Raw genomic sequence first — 20,374 nt, forward strand, 5'->3', positions numbered from 1 at the left:
GTCCCTCCCCCTTAAAATAGAAAGTCCTGTTCTCTTTCTTAATAAAACTTTATTAAATGAGTGCAACCCTCAGATAAAATAGTATTTGTTCTTTGAAAGTCTGATCATTTTCGAACAAAAGAACGAAAGGTTTACACTAATTATGTAAATGTTGTCTCCCTCCTTGACCGAAAACACAGGAATCTTCTGCGGTTCCGCTAATAAAATAAACTGATTGAGGTCTAAAGATTCGTTTTTTTTAGGTTGAACTGCTGGGATCTTCAGAACAAGAACTTGTTTGAATTCAGCTGCAGGTCACCCTCCGTTTTCAGATGTTTTCAGAATGAGGCAGCCTGAAGTTATTTTAGTCCAGAGTCGCTTGAGGCTATAAATGGACTGCACTTTAATTCTAACCACAATATGTCCTAATACGGCTCATTTTAGTTGATTTAACCACATTTGTTTTTAATGTTTTTCTTATGTGTTTATAGAAAAAAAGGTGAAAATGTTTATTTACAAGAAAAAAAAATAACAGAATTGGATGTTTCAGCAAGTTTAGTTGAAATCGGGGCACGGCATGCTTAGAAAAAAACTACAAAATAAACAAAAAGTTTAATGTCAGTTCTCAGTAATCATACTTATGAGTCATGGATCTTTCTGCAATGTTAAAAAGAGGCTGATATGGCATTTTATTTCTTCTTTTATAAAGAAAAAACATAATTAAGTTCAGAAAAAGTCTCTTATGTCCATTTATTATCCCAAATTTATGATTGCAGCAATTCTGTTTTAAAAAGAAGATGCAGTTTTTCATTTCAAATTAATGTGACATTATCACATTAAACGAGGCGCCATTCACTAAAACTCATAACATTAAAACAACTAAAAAGTTTAAACAAAACAACAACAAAAAGTTCCATTAAAAAAAAGCACGTTTTCTGCCCTGTAGTTCATCATCATTCCACTAGGGGCAGTAGAAAGACTTTTCCTCCTCATTTAAAAATGGCTGCTTCCACAAACTCTTAAAAGTACGACATAGTATTAGGGCCACCAAAAAAAAAAAAGTAATATTACGACTTTTTTTCTCGTAAATTTACGACTTTTAATCTCGTAAATTTACGAGAAAAAAGTCGTAAATTTACGAGATTAAAAGTCGTAATATTCCTTTTTTTTTTTTTTTGGTGGCCCTAATACTCCGTCGTATAAAAGCACTTTTGGTGGGAAAAGTTTTGAAATTTTTAAAAACTTTATAATGACAATAACTTAACTATTGTTATTTATTTTTGTAGATGACTAGTTGTTGTCTTTAGAACATGGAAAATGTATTTGAAATAATTCTTTATAATATAGTTAAACCATGTAAAAATGAATGGAGGAAATTTGAGAAACTCTTACCAGTACTTTTTGCATCCTAAAGGGCGTATTCTTAACCCTTTCAGAGTAAATTATATCCATATATATGATCATATATTACTTTTGGCACATTAAAGAACAAATTATTTATGAAACATGAGTTATTTTTTATTTCCGTGAGCTATTTAATAATCTACTGTGTTTTAAATATATTTATATTAATCTGATACAGTTCACATACTGTTACATGTATTAGTGAAATAATGAGATTGTTAATATCATACAGTGTTACATGGATTCTCTAAGGGAGAAGCTCTAACAAAAATGTTCAGATCACTAATATTGTAAACATTGTTCTGCTTCTCCTGGAGGGCGTTTCAGTTTGGCCACTAGGTGGCGACCACCTTATTCCAGAAGAAAGTATTGGCAAAAAAAACAATGTTTTAGACCACAAATCTTAAAAGAGTTTGGAAAATTCCTGTCTGTGAGTTTATAAAGATGTTCATTTAGTCAGTAATGTATGTTTAAGTCGACCAAGCATTAGCATTAGCCGTCCTATGGGATATTCCATTAAACATTAGCATCAAGCCAGCAGACTTTAGCATTATGTGCTCAATTTATTGTTAATCCATTAAGTCTTAAATCAATTCAAATCGATTAATCGATTTTATTAACCCAGCCCTATAAATAAAGAATAAATTGATTGATGAGCGTGTTGTGCAGATAAAATGAAAGCGTTTTGCCATTTACCACTAGCTCTGTGGAGAAAGTGGGTGTGTCTTGGTCTGGGGGCGGAACTGGCAGCACAAACTCTTCCTGGGAGGGGCTGTTCCCCACTTTGTGACATCACAATGTGAGGTCCTGCTTGTTTTTGTGGCTTTAGAAGGACTTATGCTGAGAGCATAGGGTTTTAAAGAAATGCTCTAGGATGTGTGAATGAATCTAAATACTACTTTGTTTTTTTAGTATGTTTTATCGTGAGGAATTAACATAATAGTACACTTAAAAGCTCGAAAAGTTGATTTTGCATAGTATAGGCTCAAGGCACATCAGCGTTGGAAGTGGGGTCATCTGGAACCCACAAGACAGTGCGCTGAACTATTTTTTTTCAAAGATTTTTGAATTTCGCTGGTGTCTGTGTCAGACATGAAATCCTGTCCAACTTTGTCATTGGAGGGGTAACAGGTCAATGTAAGGGTGGGGTCATCTGGACCCCAAAAGAGGGCACAGGGGTCAAGCTCACATTGTTGTAAGCAAAAAGTTACCTAATCACCATCATAGTTGAGACTATAAATGCCATTAAAGATGAAATAGGTAATTTTTTTCCACATTATTTTAATGTTTTATAAAGCTTCTTAATTGTTGAAATGTTGAATTTTGGAGGTTAAAGCATTTTAAAACAAAATCTAAAGACCAGAACAAAATACTAATAATAATTGTTTGGTTGACCTAAAGTAATGTGATTAGAAAATGATCTACTTGTTTATCAGGATTGATAATTGGAAAAGATAAGTGACCCCAGAGCAGAGCCCTGCAGAACTCCAGAGTTTATTGGGCATTTATGTGCCTCCTTTATCTCATCTTTTTTGGATAAATGATGAATGATGTTGAACTGGAGTTGCTAAGATTGATTGACTACAGTTTTGCTTTCAAAAAAGTTTAGATTCTGATGATTCTGTGATTTTTCTCAAATATTTGGTAATTTCTAGTGAAAAATATGTGAATGAATGAAAATCCGTTTTTAACTTTTCACGTTTCCTTTTAGCCGTTTATGTGAAAATAAAGTTGGATTCTTCTGTGGGGGTGGAGGGGGTGTCTTTAGGTAGCTTGAATTATGTTGGAGGGGTGGAGTGGATTGGGTGGTGTATTGATCGTTGGGGGCGTGCTGCAGTTTGTTGGGGCAGAACCTGCTGGGTGTCAGCAGCTCAGAGGAGGAGAAAGGGTGGGTGGGGGCAAGATAAATAAGTCCATAAAGGATGCTTTCAGAGAGTTGGAGAGAGGAGAGGGGGTGCCGGTCAAACAGCCCCCCCGGCTTGTCGGAGGCTGCTGGCTGCATTGCAGAGAGCCGGCTGGGGGGTTGAAGCTGAGCAGACGGGACGGGCAGAGTGGGGGGGAATCGGGGCTCCTCAGCGGCAGACACAAACCGGCAATGCAGCAGGAGCTGCAAGGGGGGGGCTGTCTCCCTCCTGCATGATCAAACTCCACATTAGTATCATTCAGACGCAGGATGGGGAGCAGCAGAGGAGAAAGTGAAGCTCTGATCAACCCCCAGCTGGGGGGATTCGTGTCCCGGGACAGTAGATAGGAGGAAGAGGAGGAGGAGGAGGAGGAGGCTGACGGACGTGGAGGAGGGAGGTGCTTCGAGCTCCCAGCTGTATTTTTGGGATCTTCTGAAATAAGCAAGCAAGCTGGAATAAAGATGTAGTGTGAGCCGGAGGAGGGAGGGGGTCAGAACAAGGAGAGTGCTGTGCTGAGGGGAGGAGAGGGCTGGACGGGGAGACCAATCTGGGGGGAGACCAAGACGGAGGGTCCACCGGGCCAGGAAGGTAAGAGTTTTTCTAATGAAGGTGAGAAGAATCCAGCTGAGAGAGACGGCATGAGATGAATGAACAAATGAATGAATGAGTGAAGTCCAGACACAAAGGAGGGAAAGTTCTGCAACTTCAGGAGACAGTCCGCTCAGTGGGGTTTAATGGAAACATGGGGAGAAAACTTGTTGAGACTCAGTGGAGTCAGAACCAGAGATGGAGTCTGGGGTTCTGAGTGAAGATGAGAACTTTAGAAGTTAATCATAACTCAGTCAGCTTCAGCCTGTTCGCTCTGAGGTGGATTTGTTCCTGGATTGAGATGAAAATCGAGATGAGAAAGTTTTTATGGAAGGAAAAAAAATGCAAACATTTCTACTTTTGTTTCATTATTTCTTTCATTATTTTCTGTTTACCTGATTTAGTTCTTCCATGAATTCAATTTAAAAGTTTGAAGTGGGAAAAAGAAGAAGCTCCGCCTCCTGAAAAAAGCCGAGAAAAAATGTGCACTGCGCCTACTACAGGTCTGCAACTGTAAAGTGTCTTTAGCATTTTTCTGATGATTGCATTTCTGATTAATTATTTAAAACAAATTGTTTTGTATAAGGAGCAGATGAAAAAGTGCCGTTTGAAAGAGATCGTTTTAGTGATGTAGAAAATAGTGGGCGGGGCCACAATCTCACTTGTAGACAAATAGATCCGTACATGGATCTTTACTGTACGGCTGGATCGCTAAAGTATTTTTTGTTGCACCACTAATGTTAGGTTGGGGGTGTGAGGGGCTGTAAGCTAGCAGGACAGCATGTAAACAAGTGGATTATGGTAAAGGAGAGCATGCTTACTCCCACATCTCGCCGTTCTGCAGAAACTATGTCTTCTTTCTTTTTCTTTACTTAATTTTATTTTTGCAACGGCTAAACTTGCAATTTGGTTAACAAGAGAGAACGTTTTACTCTCTGTTGGTTTTGTTCATGTATCTTTTATGTTTTTTTCTTTACTGAAAAGCCGTTTGAAATTTGATTTTGCTTATTTTTAGTTGGTTGAAGACTTTCAAAAGTTTAAACGTACGTGAACTGTGTAGTGTTGTAGTGTTTTTGATTAATTTACTGGTTTACACACAGTTACTTGCTCTCTTTTTGATTTTTATTTTCTGCAATGGAGCATCTTTTATTCTTGTTTCCTTGTTTGAGCGTGATTTATTAAAAGATCATGTAAATTCTAATTCTTTCTTTCTTTCATTATTTATTTATTTTTTCTTTTCATGAAGCATCAGGACATCAGAAATAAAATCATATGCAGAACATAATACAGTCCTACGACTTCATGAATCAAAGAAATTGGCAGATTTTTTTCTGTCTGGGCTAAAAACAGGATAATCATAATAAAAATACGCTTTTACAATAGATTAAAGGATGATCGGAGTGGGACTTCATTGCTAAATCTTCCATGTAATCATTTCATTTTGAATAAATGTAACAGTTGGTTTGTCGTTGTGCTGTCATAATTGTTGACATTCCTTGACTTCTTGCAACACTTGTGCCAAATTTCGCCGCTTTTCTCCACTTCAGAATCCACTGGAATTATGTTGAGTGAATGGTTGAAAAGTAATTGTATCTCAAAAAGTGTGTTACTTAGATCACCGGTGACACCTCAGGTGTTACAGAGTTAAACAATTGAACCCAAATGTTGACTAAAACTCACCAAAACTGGAGGAAGTTGTCACAGAATGAAGTTTTTAGAGTTAAAAATAACGGCCTTGCCCCCTTCTACGGTCACCATAGCAACAAATTGTTGTATAAAATCTTTTGTGCCTGTTCAATTAAACCAGACTGATGGTTTTAGGAGAACTAAGGCTTGAGCGAACCCTTAGACCTCTAGGTTTGTTCATTCAGATGAGAAACGAGGTCCATCTGAGGAAAGTCTTCAACCATCCTTTGCTCTAGAAATGTTGCTTCCTGTTGGAGCAGGTTGTCTTAACGGCGAATTTCAAGGACGGGTGTGACATAAATTCAGTCGCCATTTTTTACAAGACATGGACACCGCCATGTTGGAGCCAGATGACGTCATTAAGCAGTGATTGGTCTGAAGAATTCATTGTTTCTATGGCAACTGGTCAAGCCAATCAGGAGTGAGATTTCTGGAAGTTCACATCCCTACCACTGGAAAGTGGGCTCAAGGAAATCTATCGGTCAAACGTTCAGAATGTCAGACGTGACCACAAGCTTTTATTGTGGAATCTGATTGGCCGCCTTATAACTTCAATAACTTGCACAATAGAAAAAAACATCATGAAAAAATAATAGAATTATTACGGAGCCCCTAAAGGGACATTGAAGTAAAAATAAAATTTTTAAGTTAAAAAAATAAAACACTTTTTCTAAAAATTTAATTTTTTTTTGTCTCTGGTTACTAACTGGTGCACACCAGATAGTAACCAGAAATTTTAGTAATTTCTATTGTACATGTTTTTTTCTTCTTTTCTTTTTTTGGCTTTAGTGTTCCTTTGGAGGCTCTGTAGTTTATCAAGAACATGATAAAAAAAATACACCAGAGCAAGAATGGTTATTCTGACAAATAGAATGACTGCGTAATAGCAGTTCATTTCTCTGTAGGAGTCTGCATTTTATTTTTATTTTTTGGGTTTTTGGAGCCAGCAGGTACTTCCTGTTTGGAACAAGAGGATGGAAGGGTCACTCAGTCCAGTTTTCACATACAGTCTTAGTTCGAAATGAGGTTTTTATCTTGTTATTTAGTCGTGTTTAAAGGAGAATTAAGACACTTCTGTTTCCTTAAACCCACAAATGAAGGATTTACGTTTTGCCTTCATGATCTCTATGGAGTTCTGAGGGCAAAAAATCTTCTAAAGATCAAAAAATCTCAGTAGAATTTGGTTTTCTTGGGTTTATTTTAGAAGTAGACTGAAAATTGCTTCTTAATTCCCATGATGCAGTTTCTCTGGGGCATCATTTCATTTAAGAAATATTTATCAAGAGAATAAGAAGAGTTTATTATGAAGCTGAGCTTTTGTTATAGGTGAGTCTGCAGTTTCATGGTTTTGACAACATTTGGCAGTTTTGTTTTAATCAGATTGATGTCTTCATGGGTTAGTTTTTTAAAACTTTTAGATTTTTTGGTTATTTTATGTTGTTTATGAGTTTAATCTGAATTTTTTAAAATATTTTTACTTCCTGTCCATGTTTTACGCTTCTAGGAATCCCCTTCAAGGAATCAAATCCGAGTTTGTCTGATACTTAAGATAGTCGCTCGACAGTCACAATCGTCATACAACAAAGAAAATAAATCACTTTTGCCAAATTTTAGCAGCAAACTTTAGATCAAATGGTCAATTATAGCATAAATGGACTTCACTTTTTCTGTCAACGCTCCACCCTCTTTACTCAGGTCTCCATCACGCTTTGTTCTCCATCTGATTAAGTGAGAAGTCCTCAACTCTCTGGGAGTATTTCCACTGCTTTGTCTTCTCAGCTCATGAATCATTTTGGAGATTCTTAACCAACACATTTTCTCAGAGAAAAAGTCTTCAGATAAAGAACTGGTGGATTTTCTGAGACAGATTATGTGATTTTATTTTTATTTTTGCATTAAATTATGCTTTTTGTGGGTTTAATTGTAGGTGTGTCAGAAAGAATCCAGGCCTCGAGGCCCAATGTCCTACATGTTTCCAACCAACCTGTCATTGAGGCTCCTTATTGACTAAACACACCTGATCCAGGTGATCAGCTGCAGATAAGTCAGGATTTCTGGAAAACTAGCTGGAGGCCTGGAATATATGTCTGTGAGTTTGACACCTAGATAGGAGCTGATCCAAAAAAAACATCTTACTATCAAGAATCTGACCGCCCCCCCAGTACCAAAACAAACCACACCCCTGAAGCCACTGATCTAACCAAACTCCTTCATTCTGGCTGAGCTGTGACCCCCGGGGCGTCCAGATCCGCCTGCATCACACGGGGATCCTTTTATCTTTGGAAAAAATGGGATTGGTCAGAATTCCCAAATGGACTTCATTAATTCCTAAACAGCAGATTTCAAATGAATCTGGATTTAAGACAAAAAACAAGCAGAAGCTGAACTGACTGATCTAAAAGCAAAATCAGATTCATCTTTGACCATAAAATGCTCAAATTAAATCACCTCACAGCTGGAGCTCATCACTCACTCTGCCTTCTTTTGAGGGAGGGATTCTAAAGCCTCGATGTCTGACGAATTACATTAAATCAACCCCCAAACAGGTAAAAACGTGGTGCTCTACCTGTTTACTAAACAGACAAACATCAGCTCCCTCCCCAGGGCTTTCAGAGCTACACAAATACCACCAAAGACAAGCACATGAAGTTTGGATTGATGAACTGTAGAGCAGATAAGTCATAAAAATTCCACATCATTTTGAAAATGAGAATTTTATGTTCCAATTAAAATTTAATCAACATGGAGACATTATCTCATGTCGCATTTTGGTAAAAATCATGATTTAACTCTTTAATACTCAGATTTTTGAGGCTTTCGATAAAAACAGTTTCACTAAAAGCAATTTCAAACATTTTTTTTAATCGTTTTGACCTGATGAGCTCATGTGGACAATAAATAAAACAGTATTATTTTTTATTTATTATTTTTTAAACATGTAACTATTTAAATACATTGTCGCCCTTGCTTGGAGCGGCTGGGGTCCGACGTTGCAGCCATGTTGCTGTCTGGTGTGGACGGGCGCCGTGACGATGTTCTGTAGCTGAGCTGCTCCTGGTAGAAGAAATTCACGATATGTTGTTCCCTCACAGCCATATTTTACTTTTATACTTCTAGATTTTATGCATACATGTATATTCATATATGTATGTATTTAATTGTAAAGCGCTTTGAGCTGCAATAGATGAAAAGTGACACAGATTCACTAAACTACCTTTTGTTTTACTTGTGTTTTGGTTTGTTTTTGCTTTTTTGTGATTCACTTTAAATGGAATTACAAGATCGGTTCATGTTTTCATTTATTTCCATTCAAACCCCAGTCAGAATCCTAAATGTTTTCTGAAAGTTTTTCTTGTTGCTATTAGGGATGTGCCAAAATATCGATAGTGATATATCGCGATATTTAGTCCTGCGATTGATTCTCAATGGTTTTTACCAAGAATCGATCTTTTATTTCTGTTTGAAGAGGCTGTAAAATGTTTTATTAATCACCCCTTGGTGAGACGTTCCTTCGGACGCTCGTGTTTAGAGACTGGCTGTCATCAGAACTAATGTGCCCGGCAGTTTTTGTTTTGTTGTTTACAACAATTTTGCACTGAGTAGTAACACTGTTATTCATGTTACTATTGTTAGAACTGAATTTTACAGATATTTCAAAATAAATTGCTTGTAAAAGACGGTATTACTGATTTCAGCAATATTGCACAAAAGTGTCTTTTATTTGTTTTGTATTATTTGTTGCACAAAATAAGACACAAGTTGTGTATTATAATCGTGTTCAAGATTAAAATAAATAAATGGGGATATGTTTTCCTAAAAAATATGTGTTCTATATATTGTGTTATTAGAGAGGATTTTTGACCAATTATTGCAGTATCGCAATATCATCGACATGATGAGCCATGTCTCCCGTATTACATCATCAGTCATTCCCAAACTTAGTTGCTATGGTAACCTGAAAGCAAGCTAAAAGCAGAAATGATAAATTTTGGTTCACCAAACAGCTTCTCTGAGCTACAATATCAAATTATTCAAAAACTAACTAGACTTTACTCAATTCGGAATGAATAAATTTGTGTTTCAAAAATAATTTGTAAATAATATCTGATATTTTCAAAAGAAAAAAAGACATTTCTACAAGTCAAATGACAAATAATAAAATTTTTAGGATAAAAATGTAAATTTTTCTAAAAATATTTGCAACAAAGAAACAAAAAAATTAAGTTTTAAACAAATAAAATAGTTAATAACCAAAAACCTTTTTTTCAGTGAGGGCTGTTAATTACATTCCCTTTAGATATCTTTAAATTTGTGTTTGTTGTGTTGTTTGTTGTCAGACTGAATGTTTTAAATAAGTGTGATCAAAAATTCACCAGTCACCATCAACACTTTCATTTCTTCCATCATAGACTCCCTCACTGAACCATCTATTACATGAACTTGCTGACCCGAGGAAAAAAAACCTAAAACTGAAAATGAGTGAAAAATCTTCTTTTTGTCAGAATATTGTGTCACTAAATGAGTCTGATGAAAAGTGAGGCTGTGTTTGGTCCAAAGGCTCTGATTTCAAAAATTCCTCCCATTTGTTGGGACCTTGAATGTCTCAAGTTAAAGTTCCTGTGGAGAAAGTTTGACTGAATGAGAGGAGGCCCTGAACCTCACAAAGCTGCACGGCCTCATGAACATGTCAGTGTGTCTGCAGGGCAGAGCCCAGGTGGGGGCTGGAGGTAATTTCTTCAATGAAAGGGCAGAATTGTTCCAGCTGCGACGGGACCAGAGGGCAGGAGAGACTCCGCCTGCCCTTTAATTAGACCTATTAACCATGAGGAGGGGTGGAGGGGGGGGGTCGTGCGGCTGCAGGAGGAGGAGTTGTAGTTTGTGGAGCGTTGTGCGGTTTGCGACTGATGCTGGCGAGCTTTCAGCTGGTCAGTTTGGCTTCAGTGACGCTGTCAGAGTCAGTAGGAAGCAAACATTCAACATTCCACATTAAAATGAAGTGTGTGGAAGTCAAACTTGATGTAGAACAGCTGAACTGGATTGCAACTGTTTAGACAAATTTAGTTTGGAGATTTTCAAAATAAAAGACAATTGTTAAACTTTCTATATTTAGAGCTCCAAGAAGTCATACTCAAAAAATATAATAAATAAAAAATTTTACACTCAATATCCACTTTCCAAGCTAGACTTTAATAAATCAAACCTTACTTTTTAAAGATTGATTTTACTTGAAATTGATTTTAAAAATAGATGATCTGTTCATTGTTGAGGTTAAGGCTAAGTCATGAACTTCGCTGCTTCTGTTTGGATTAGCCAAATCACAATGTATAAAAGTAAATATACAAACATAGAGGAACATTCATGAGCCCTCCATGACTAATTATATATATATATATATATATATGTATATATATCTTTAAAGTATATTAAGAAGAAAAAAACTGGTTGCTTGAAGCGATAATGTTCATATTGAGAGTATGTTGGGTGACAGTGGGAATAAATGACTGCTGTAACAAGAAGGAAAAGAAACAGAATCTGCTTGTTGGGACAGTAGAAAAAGTTGACGACAGATTAAAAAAAAAAAGAAAATCTGAATTTTTAGAAGAATTGCTCACAGCAAAAGCCCAGAAGATCCAGGAATAAACTCATATTCCCACATTGTATCTCTCTAAAGCTGAATACTTTTGGAGTATTTCCAGTTAAAAAGTGATCAAATGTTTGAAAATCACTCATCCTTTCTGCTTACATGTCAAATTATTTCTCTGTCAAATGCCCTGCATTATGCTTTAAATGACAAATGAATAAGAAATATCTAGAGTCTATTGTTTTTGGTAAAAGAATCGGACTGTATTGTATAGCCAAAATATTAGTTGAACCCTTAATGTATCGATTTGACGTTGAGATGCAAATCATGTGAGACATACCCCAATAATATATATTTTTTTTCACAAACTAAGTTTTCCTGAAGTCGCTTAGATATACATAGATTTGTGGTTAATTAGTGGTGTAGGTAAAGTATGGTGGTGCATCAGAGAGATTTTTTGTTTTTTGTTTTTGTATTTTAAAAGCCTCAACATAACTTTACTTTTACAATAAGTTATATTTTGAAATGATTTGAAACCTGTTCCATGTCCTAATTGAATATAGCTGAAGTTATAGCTGCAGTAGAAAGTAAATTTCAAATGAAAATGTTCTATTTTTTATTTTTTAGAAACTGAGTCAGAATGAAATGATGTTTAACACCTCTTATATTTAGAATGCAGTAATAGTGACTTTGACTTTGAAATCTTGGGACACGAAAATGACGATTTTCTGGATCGAGTCTTTGCTTCTTCTAATCACTCGAAATAAGATGAAGTTAAATGGTGTGATAAAAAAAATGTAGATCAGTGACTGGGACTTACTCTCACTCTTACTCTCAATTCAGTCATATTAGAGAGACATTCTGATTGATAAGGAGGAAATTCTTGGAACAACTTTGACCCTGGACCCGCTTTCTCTGTTTTTGGAATACAGAGACTGTAAATTTGGTTCTGCTTCTGGCAGATTGTATGATATCCAGGCATACGCTGCACATTTTTTAGTCATGGATCAGAGACAAAAACATCCTTCCAAAACACGCTGGCATAGGGTTATCATTGATCTCTTTCTTTTGGAATATCTGACTTGTTGGCTTCACTCTACGAAAAGACATCCATCCATCCATTTTCTTGACCGCTACGTCCCTTTCGGGGTCGCGGGGCGCCGGAGCCCAACCCGGCTGCTGACGAGCGAAGGCGGGGTACACCCTGGACAGGTCGCCAGCCTGTCGCAGGGCCTCAATCACACACACATTCACTCACACACCCACACCTAGGGGCAATTTTAGAGTCACCAATGAACCTATGAAGCATGTCTTTGGACGGTGGGAGGAAGCCGGAGTCCCCGGTGAAAACCCACGCATGCACGGGGAGAACATGCAAACTCCACACAGAAAGGTCCCAGCCGGGATTCGAACCGGGGCCTTCTCGCTGTGAGGCAAGAGCGCTAACCACTGCGCCACCGTGCAGCCCGCTACGAAAAGACATTTTATGGATATATGGACCCCATATCTTCACTTTACCAGTTGTACCATAGCCTCCTAAATCGTGTCATTGTTGACTAAGGCAGGGTTCTAAACTCATTTTACCTGAAGGCAGAGTCTGGCTGAGGTTGGGCCGTATGGGGCTCCATTTGTACCAAAAATACATTTTTGCGTCCACTGTCTATATCTTTTGTCCATTGTCTATGTTTACTGAACAAGTTTATTGAACATTTGTTCAGGTCTATGTACTACTAAACAATATCTTATGCGTGTCCTGTGAAACGACAAGAGCTAACGACGCTAGAAACTGTTGCTAAGAACTTATTTGACGACACTGTGAGACGACAGGGGCTAACGATGCTAGCAACTGTTGTTAAGGACTTGTCTGACAACCAGATCCAACAACAATAGAAAATGCAAAGTTTTAGGCATAAAGCTGAGACATCACAAAGCAAATAAAAAACATCGACTCTGGGGCCGTAAATGGCCCGCGGGCCACCAGTTTGAGATCCCTGGAATAAGGGTTTTGTTTTTGTTTGTTTTTTTGGCATTTCCCACAATGTGATATTGACTCATAATTTTTATTTTAGAAATGCACTTTTGTTGAAAGTATTTTGATGGTGGATCAATGTTGTGGTGAGTTATGTTTACGTTCGTTTGGCAATAAACATATTGAAAAAAAATGGTGTGATATGTGCAATTGTACTATGGCCGTACAATTCCAGTTGCGGATAATGTCTTCAGCTTGTGTCACATTTCAAAATGATTCTGAGGCCTTGTGAACAATGAAGGATAAATGTTGAACTTGACCTTTGACTGTTCCTTTCTCCAGTTTTATCTTCTCTCTACATATCCTCCTCAGATGCCCTCTCGCTGCAGGAATGCGGTGAACATCGTGGTCACCACCCTCTTTGCTGCGGTGGTGCTCTTCGCCATCCTGCTGGCCTACGTCACAGGTGATCAACCACACGAGCTGCTCCTGAGGATGAAGCTGAGATGTTCACGTCGGCTCTCTGCTCTCTGCAGGGTACCAGTTCATCCACACCGAGCAGCACCACCTGTCCTTTGGTCTCTACGGTGCCTTCCTCTCCCTCCACCTCTTCCTCCAGAGCCTCTTCGCCTTCCTGGAACACCGGCGGATGAGGAGCCCCGCCCAGCCTCGACACCTCCGCCGCTCCGTGGCCCTCTGCATCGCAGCGTACCAGGAGGACCCCGACTACCTGAGGAAGTGTCTGCGCAGCGTGCGCCGCATCTCCTTCCCAGGCCTGAAGGTGGTGCTGGTGGTGGACGGGAACCGACCAGAGGACCGCTACATGATGGACATTTTCCATGAGGTGATGGGCGGAGCCGACCAGGCCGGCAGTGTGGTCTGGAAGGGGAACTACCACAGCGACGGGAGTGGAGGAGGAGGAGTCAGAGGCAGGGGGAGGAGCACGGTGCACATGGAGGAGGCGGCTCGGGTCACTCGGATCGTCAGAGGCTGCCGGTACTCATGCATCATGCAGGAGTGGGGAGGGAAGAGGGAGGTGATGTACACCGCCTTCAAGGCTCTTGGGGACAGCGTGGACTACGTTCAGGTGAGACGGAAAAACTGAAACATGCACTTTAAAGATGACTTGTTTGAGACAGAACAAACTTCCGATATCGTAGCGATGGTCATTGACACACTGGGGCTGCTGTCACAGCAAGGAATTGTGAGATACCATTCCCTTTGCCCATCTGCACGGATTGGGTGTTAAGTGTGAGTTTTTTGTCTGGCTGTTTTATTTTGTTTGCTTTTAGTTATTCCATTCTGTTATCCCACTTCTGACACCAACGTAGCAACATTATGATCAAGGAGGCCGAGAGATCAATTTTGATGAACTCTGGCTTTAGCTGTTTAGGAACACACAGTAATTTACAACACAAAGGCGGTAATCATCCTCTCCATCCCTCTCACTCATGATGCAGAAGAAAATAACCGGATAAAATAAATAAAGGGAAAACAGCTAAAAACAGCCCGAGTAACAAAACACATAGACAAAGATCCCCAACTCGACTCCACTGAAGAAGTACGCACGCACAGATCCGGTGAGACTATTTTCTCTCCATAAAATTCCACATGGGGCGGTAAAACATTCAGTGTTTGGACACCGAATGAACAAATTAATGAAAAGTCGAGAATTTGTTTGACAAAAGCTTGTGTTTTCTCTTGTTGATATTGATCTCTGATTTGATCTTGTATCATCTTATTTGAACAAATCCAAAATTTGACCTTTGTGGACCCAATGTGACGTCTGGTGAGTTAGCTTCATTCGGAATCGTCTGAGGAAGATGATTCCAGAACGAAACCAAGCTGGAAAATCAAACATAATCATACCAACAGCTGAGTGTTTCAGGGTAACAGGTCTGGGTTGAACTACCAGCAGGTCAGAGGTCATGTCCACCTGTGACCGTTGACCTGGAGGTTTTGGCTTTAGGGTTCCTCCTGTGACAGGTCCAGCCTGGAGGCAGCCTCACATCCTCGGTGTGCTGTTTCCACAGGTGTGCGACTCAGACACGGTTCTAGATCCAGCTTGTACCATTGAAATGCTGAAGATCCTGGAGGAAGATCCTATGGTGGGCGGGGTCGGCGGGGATGTGCAGGTACAACACATTTATGAATGTATACATGTTTCATTTCCTGATTTTTGGTTTGGAAAACAACAGGGTCACATAGACAGTTTGGAGGACAGGTGGTCAAACATAACACTAAAATTATTTATAAGCAGCAGCAAGTATGTTTGTATTAGAAATTACAATTCTGATATTGTGATGCATGAGGAATCAGGAAACTAGGGGCGGGGCTTAGAGATACCAAACAGTTAATACAAACCGGTTTTCATCTTCAAATCACTAATGAATAATCAGCCTTTTTCTCTAACGTGGGTCTTTTTCTTTTCCAAGTGTGCTTTACTTCAACTTTACAACTCCCATCATGCACTGCAAAAACTGAATCTTAAGAATTCTGGATTTGTGGATTTTGTGTCTAAATTTATGTTCGTGCAATTCTGGATTCATATGTACAAAAATTACAAAATTTAAAAAAAAAACAGTTTACACACGCACAACTTACAGCAGCTTGAAACTAACTTCAAGCACAAATCTTTAAAAAGTAAACGCATCAATTACACACCAAATTTGGAGACGTGAGGAATTCTCACATCAGATTTGGTTTGTGCATAACAAGCAATTTGTGCTTAATTTTTAAAGATTTGTCTGTAGTTGATTCAAGCTGTTGTATTTTTAAGTTGTGCATGTGTAAACTGGATTTTTTTTGGTAGTATTTGTGCATGTGAATACACAATTTGCAAGCAGTATTAAACAAAATGTATTGTCTGAGTTACAAATCAAGAACACACAAATCAGGGTGAGTCTATCTTCTCTTCATAGAATTCTGAAACAGTTGTAGTTTGTTGAGGGTTTTGTTTGAGAGACCAGAAAAAAGTGAATTATAGTAGAAGAAGTGAGATGTGACCAAACTGTGAGACAGAACCAGAATAGTTCTGATCTCTAGATTGGAGCTGCAGGTGTTCAAAACCAATAACATCTCCTCTTAAATGCTCCTCTTTCCAGATCCTCAACAAGTACGACTCGTGGATCTCCTTCCTCAGCAGCGTGCGTTACTGGATGGCGTTCAACGTGGAGCGAGCCTGCCAGTCCTACTTCGGCTGTGTGCAGTGCATCAGCGGCCCTCTGGGCATGTACAGGAACTCTCTGCTGCAGCGCTTCCTGGAGCCCTGGTACCACCAGACCTTCCTCGGCTCCAAGTGCAGCTTCGGCGACGACCGCCACCTCACCAACCGGGTGCTCAGCTTCGGCTACAAGACCAAATTCACCGCTCGATCGCAGTGCCAGACAGAGACGCCCACGCAGTATCTGCGCTGGCTCAACCAGCAGACACGATGGAGCAAGTCGTACTTCCGCGAGTGGCTCTACAACGCCTTGTGGTTCCACAAGCACAGTCTGTGGATGACCTACGAGTCAGTGGTCACTGGCTTTTTCCCCTTCTTCCTGGTGGCCACGGTCATCCACCTGTTCTACCGTGGCCGTCTGTGGAACATCTTGCTGTTCCTGCTGACCGTCCAGCTGGTGGGCATGGTGAAGGCCACGTACGCGTGCTTCCTGCGTGGAAGCCTCGTCATGATCTTCATGTCTCTGTATTCGCTGCTCTACATGTCCAGCCTCCTCCCGGCCAAGATGTTCGCCTTGCTCACCATCAACAAAGCTGGGTGGGGCACCTCGGGCCGCAGGAAGATTGTGGTGAACCTCATCGGCGCTGTGCCGGTCACAGCGTGGGCTCTGGTGCTGCTCGGAGGCGTGGCCTACACCGTCTACTGTGAAACCCAGCAGCGCTTCAGTGAAATGGAGAAAGCCTTGTTGATAGCGGGAACCGTCCTGTACGCCTGCTACTGGCTCATCCTGCTGGTCCTCTACCTGGCAGTGGTTGCCAAGCGATGCAACAAGAGGGAGGAGCAATATCACCTGTCGTACGCAGAGGCATGAAGCCGAGGTTGCTGGGATGTCCGTGTCAGTGCCGCCGCCCCAGGGAGGTCTCTGCAGGAGACGCGAGGAGCTAAGATCTTCATCTCTGGTGCTACATGTGAAGAGATGAGCAGGCCCACCATCTCTGCCGTTTCTTCTATTCTCTCTGGTGCTTCACTCCAAACCAAGCAGGACTTTAAAGGGTCCGGACTGTTCTGGAGACTGGGATTATTTGAGAGCGTAGAAGAATGAAATGAAGACATTTCAGATTAGCAGCTGATTCAGAAGAGAGAAGAAAAAAAATCTGAATAGTTTTGGAAAAGACAAAATCTGGAAATGTTTCCACTCTAAAAACAGGATTTCTGTTTGGACAAAAGAAGAGCTGCAATAGAGGAAATCAAGCAGAACACATAGTCAGACAGAAGGTGCACAAGATAAGGTCACATGCAGGGTTGGGATTTAGTTTGATCTCAGCAGGCCTCACAATTCACAGCGTAAATACGTAATTTTAAGAAACCTTGGATTCTGTGTACAGTAGAATAAAATTCATCAATATAGATCATAAACTTGTTCTGGAATGAATACATTGGAAGAAAACCCACAATAATGACCTCTTAAAGACCCACTCCGATCACTCTTTTATGGACCCACTACCATGTAAATAATGTTTTTGGTGTTTTTAACATGTTCTTGTTGCAATTTTCTGATTGTGGAGAACATATGTAAAGAAAGTTTGGCTTAAAAATACGTTTCTGGGTATTTCGTTTTTCAAATCATATTGATTTATGAGCAGAAGAAAGAAATGCTGCTTGAAAAAGCTTGTAATTGTTATATATAAACTACTAGCTTCTTGCTCCACTTCATTCTGATGTATCCCCTTGCAGACAAATAGATTCATAAACATCTTTATTTTCCTCGTCTAAGCTCGAACCTGGATCTAAACTGTTCAGCTTCAATGTTCCCCACCATTTTTGTTGCACTGATAATATTAGGTTGGGGTTGTGAGGGGCTTTAAGCTAGCAGGAGAGAGTGTAAAACTATTTCAATCAAGAAATACTCTGAAATGCAATTTTAAGCTTAATTTTATATAGATATGTCCGTCATCAGAAAAATACCACAAGAATAATGTTTGTTTTTCTTTCCACCCTCTCAGTTCAATCTGATTCAATTCAATTAAGAGTTTACACATTTAGACACATCTGTTTAGAAAAACAATAATAATCTGTATATGTTTTTGGAGTGTTTTGAATATATTCATATTAAATGATACAGTTCATATACTTTAAAATGTATTAGTGAAATTATAATAAGATTGTTAACACCATACAATGTTACCAAACATAAAAGCTCCAACAATAGTTCTGCTTCTCCTGGAGGGAGTTTCAGTTTGGCCATTAGGTGGCGATCACGCTATAGCGTTACACTTTATTCCTGAAGAAGACGAAAGTATGAGCAAAAAACTAAAAATATATTCTTAAAAGAGTTTGGAAAATTCATGCCTGTGAGTTTATAAAGATGATAATTTAGTCAACAATGTTTATGTCAACCAATCGCTAGCATTAGCCGTCCTATGGGAAATACCATTTTATGTTAGCATCAAGCTAGCTGACTTTAGCATTTTGAGTTAGATCGATCTCCACTTTTATGGATCGATGATTGATCTATTAAGCTTAGATTGATTCAGATCAGTTAATTGATTAAATCAACCTAACTCTATAAAAGTTTTCATCGGAGTGGGTCTTTAAAGATGCTTCTTTCAGGTGTTTTTGACTTCTGGTAAAACGTTTCTGCCAGAAAGGCTTTTTTTTTCTCTGAAACACAACACAACTAAAATGCAGCTCTATGAACTTTACAGATCCCAGTTTCTGAATTTTTTACGGTGGGATTCAAACATCTGATGGGATGCAGCTTCATCTCATTACAGCAGACAATCCAGCGTCTCTGTTGCTGCGTCAGATAATCCAGCAGGCATCTCAGCTGATCAGTCACTTTGTAAAATCAGAAACATGATCACAAATGATATTTGTGTTTCCATGGAGACACTTTAAAAAAAAACTTTTAGACATTTTCAGAGAAGCCTTTGTTTAGAGAACATCTCCTCAGCTGTCCTCATGTTAGATTGATCTTGAATGTACAAAGGGGACACCAAAATCAGAAACAAAACTTGTTTTCCTGTGGTCAGAACCCCCCCCACCATGTATCCTAATGTTCTGGAGTTTCCACACAGGATGCAGGAACTTTCCGCAGTCAATAAAAATGCTCTGTTTGGGACACAATCCTCCCTCACATGCCACACAGAGGCTCTTTATGGTTCAAGACTGAACGAATGTTTTCCTGCTGTTTGTGGACTCGGATCCAATCAAATTAACAGGTTTTCTCCAGCTGAGCCCAGAGGTAACACGTCTGTCCTTCCGGAGGCACGCGCTCATATTTGGTGAAACATTTCTTCTTTTTTAAGCTGCTGGCAGCAAAGTATATGATCCGGTCTGCTCCTGGAGGACGGTCGGGATCATCTTTCCTGCACACTTTTTATTTCGCAGACATGGAGATATTTGAAGCTCTCAGAAAAAACCTGATCTGCAGGTGGCGCCCCCTGGTTGAAAACGGTTTTATTTCTCAGAGATTCTGGGTTTTATGTCTTGGTTTTGTCTTTTGAGGCTGTGCTGAGTTCAAGTGCAGCTCATAGAAACATGGAAATGTCAGCTCTGATGCAGATCACATCACTTCAAACAAACATCTGAAAGTTTTTCTTTCCAGGAAGTGATGATGGCGAGCATCTTCACCTCTGTGCTTCTGTGACTAATGATTGGTCAGTCTGTGGGAATGGGGGGGGGGGGTTAGGAAAATAAGAACAGATTAAACTTTGATGAAATTCTACCTGCTCATCTTTGTCATTTGTTGATCAGTTCCCCAGAAAAAAATCAGTCTGAAAATGTTCAAATATTCAACTATACTAACAAATATATGTATTCAGACTTGACACAGGTTATGCAGAGTTCATTTCCCCCAATAATCTGGATCAAATTTTTAGTCTGAATACACCCAAGTGGAGCAGGAACCGCTCTCCGACCCGTCTTTTGAAGTGTTCTCGATTTGTTTCCAATCAGACTGAACTTGAGTTTGCTCCGAGTTTCCTCATTTGAATAGGCTCCATGCTCAGAGTGGAACAACTGGACCAAAATGGCCACCGTAGCTGGTCATTATGGGATGTAAACAGAGTAGGAATGAAGCAACCGATAAGACAAAGCAA

The 20,374-nt window shown here is 39.5% G+C and overlaps 1 protein-coding gene across 2 annotated transcripts; it reads left to right on the forward strand.

Annotated features, from left to right (window-relative positions):
• The first annotated feature begins 2,916 nt into the window (after nt 1–2,916).
• has3 (hyaluronan synthase 3) lies at nt 2,917–18,072 on the forward strand. 2 transcript variants are annotated; one of them, XM_024282298.2, is made up of 5 exons: nt 2,917–3,875; nt 13,484–13,577; nt 13,648–14,198; nt 15,145–15,246; nt 16,216–18,072. In XM_024282298.2, exons 2-5 carry the CDS (start codon nt 13,484–13,486, stop codon nt 17,143–17,145), a joined length of 1,677 nt encoding a protein of 558 aa, XP_024138066.1. In that variant the 5' UTR covers nt 2,917–3,875; the 3' UTR covers nt 17,146–18,072. The 2 variants fall into 2 exon arrangements, with proteins under 2 accessions (XP_024138066.1, XP_036068409.1); XM_036212516.1 differs by lacking the exon at nt 2,917–3,875 and having other exon boundaries at nt 13,101–13,577.
• The last annotated feature ends 2,302 nt before the right edge of the window (nt 18,073–20,374 follow it).

The sequence above is a fragment of the Oryzias melastigma genome, linkage group LG6, assembly GCF_002922805.2.
Source record: "Oryzias melastigma strain HK-1 linkage group LG6, ASM292280v2, whole genome shotgun sequence".
Classification (NCBI taxonomy): Eukaryota; Metazoa; Chordata; class Actinopteri; order Beloniformes; family Adrianichthyidae; genus Oryzias; species Oryzias melastigma.

Excerpts from the sequence above, each read along its gene's own strand:
- has3 (XM_036212516.1), top strand. The coding sequence starts at position 13,418 with ATGTTGAACTTGACCTTTGACTGTTCCTTTCTCCAGTTTTATCTTCTC. Across the intron at positions 13,578-13,647 it reads CCTGCTGGCCTACGTCACAG|GGTACCAGTTCATCCACACC; the intron begins GTGATCAACCAC and ends TGCTCTCTGCAG. Across the intron at positions 14,199-15,144 it reads ACAGCGTGGACTACGTTCAG|GTGTGCGACTCAGACACGGT; the intron begins GTGAGACGGAAA and ends CTGTTTCCACAG.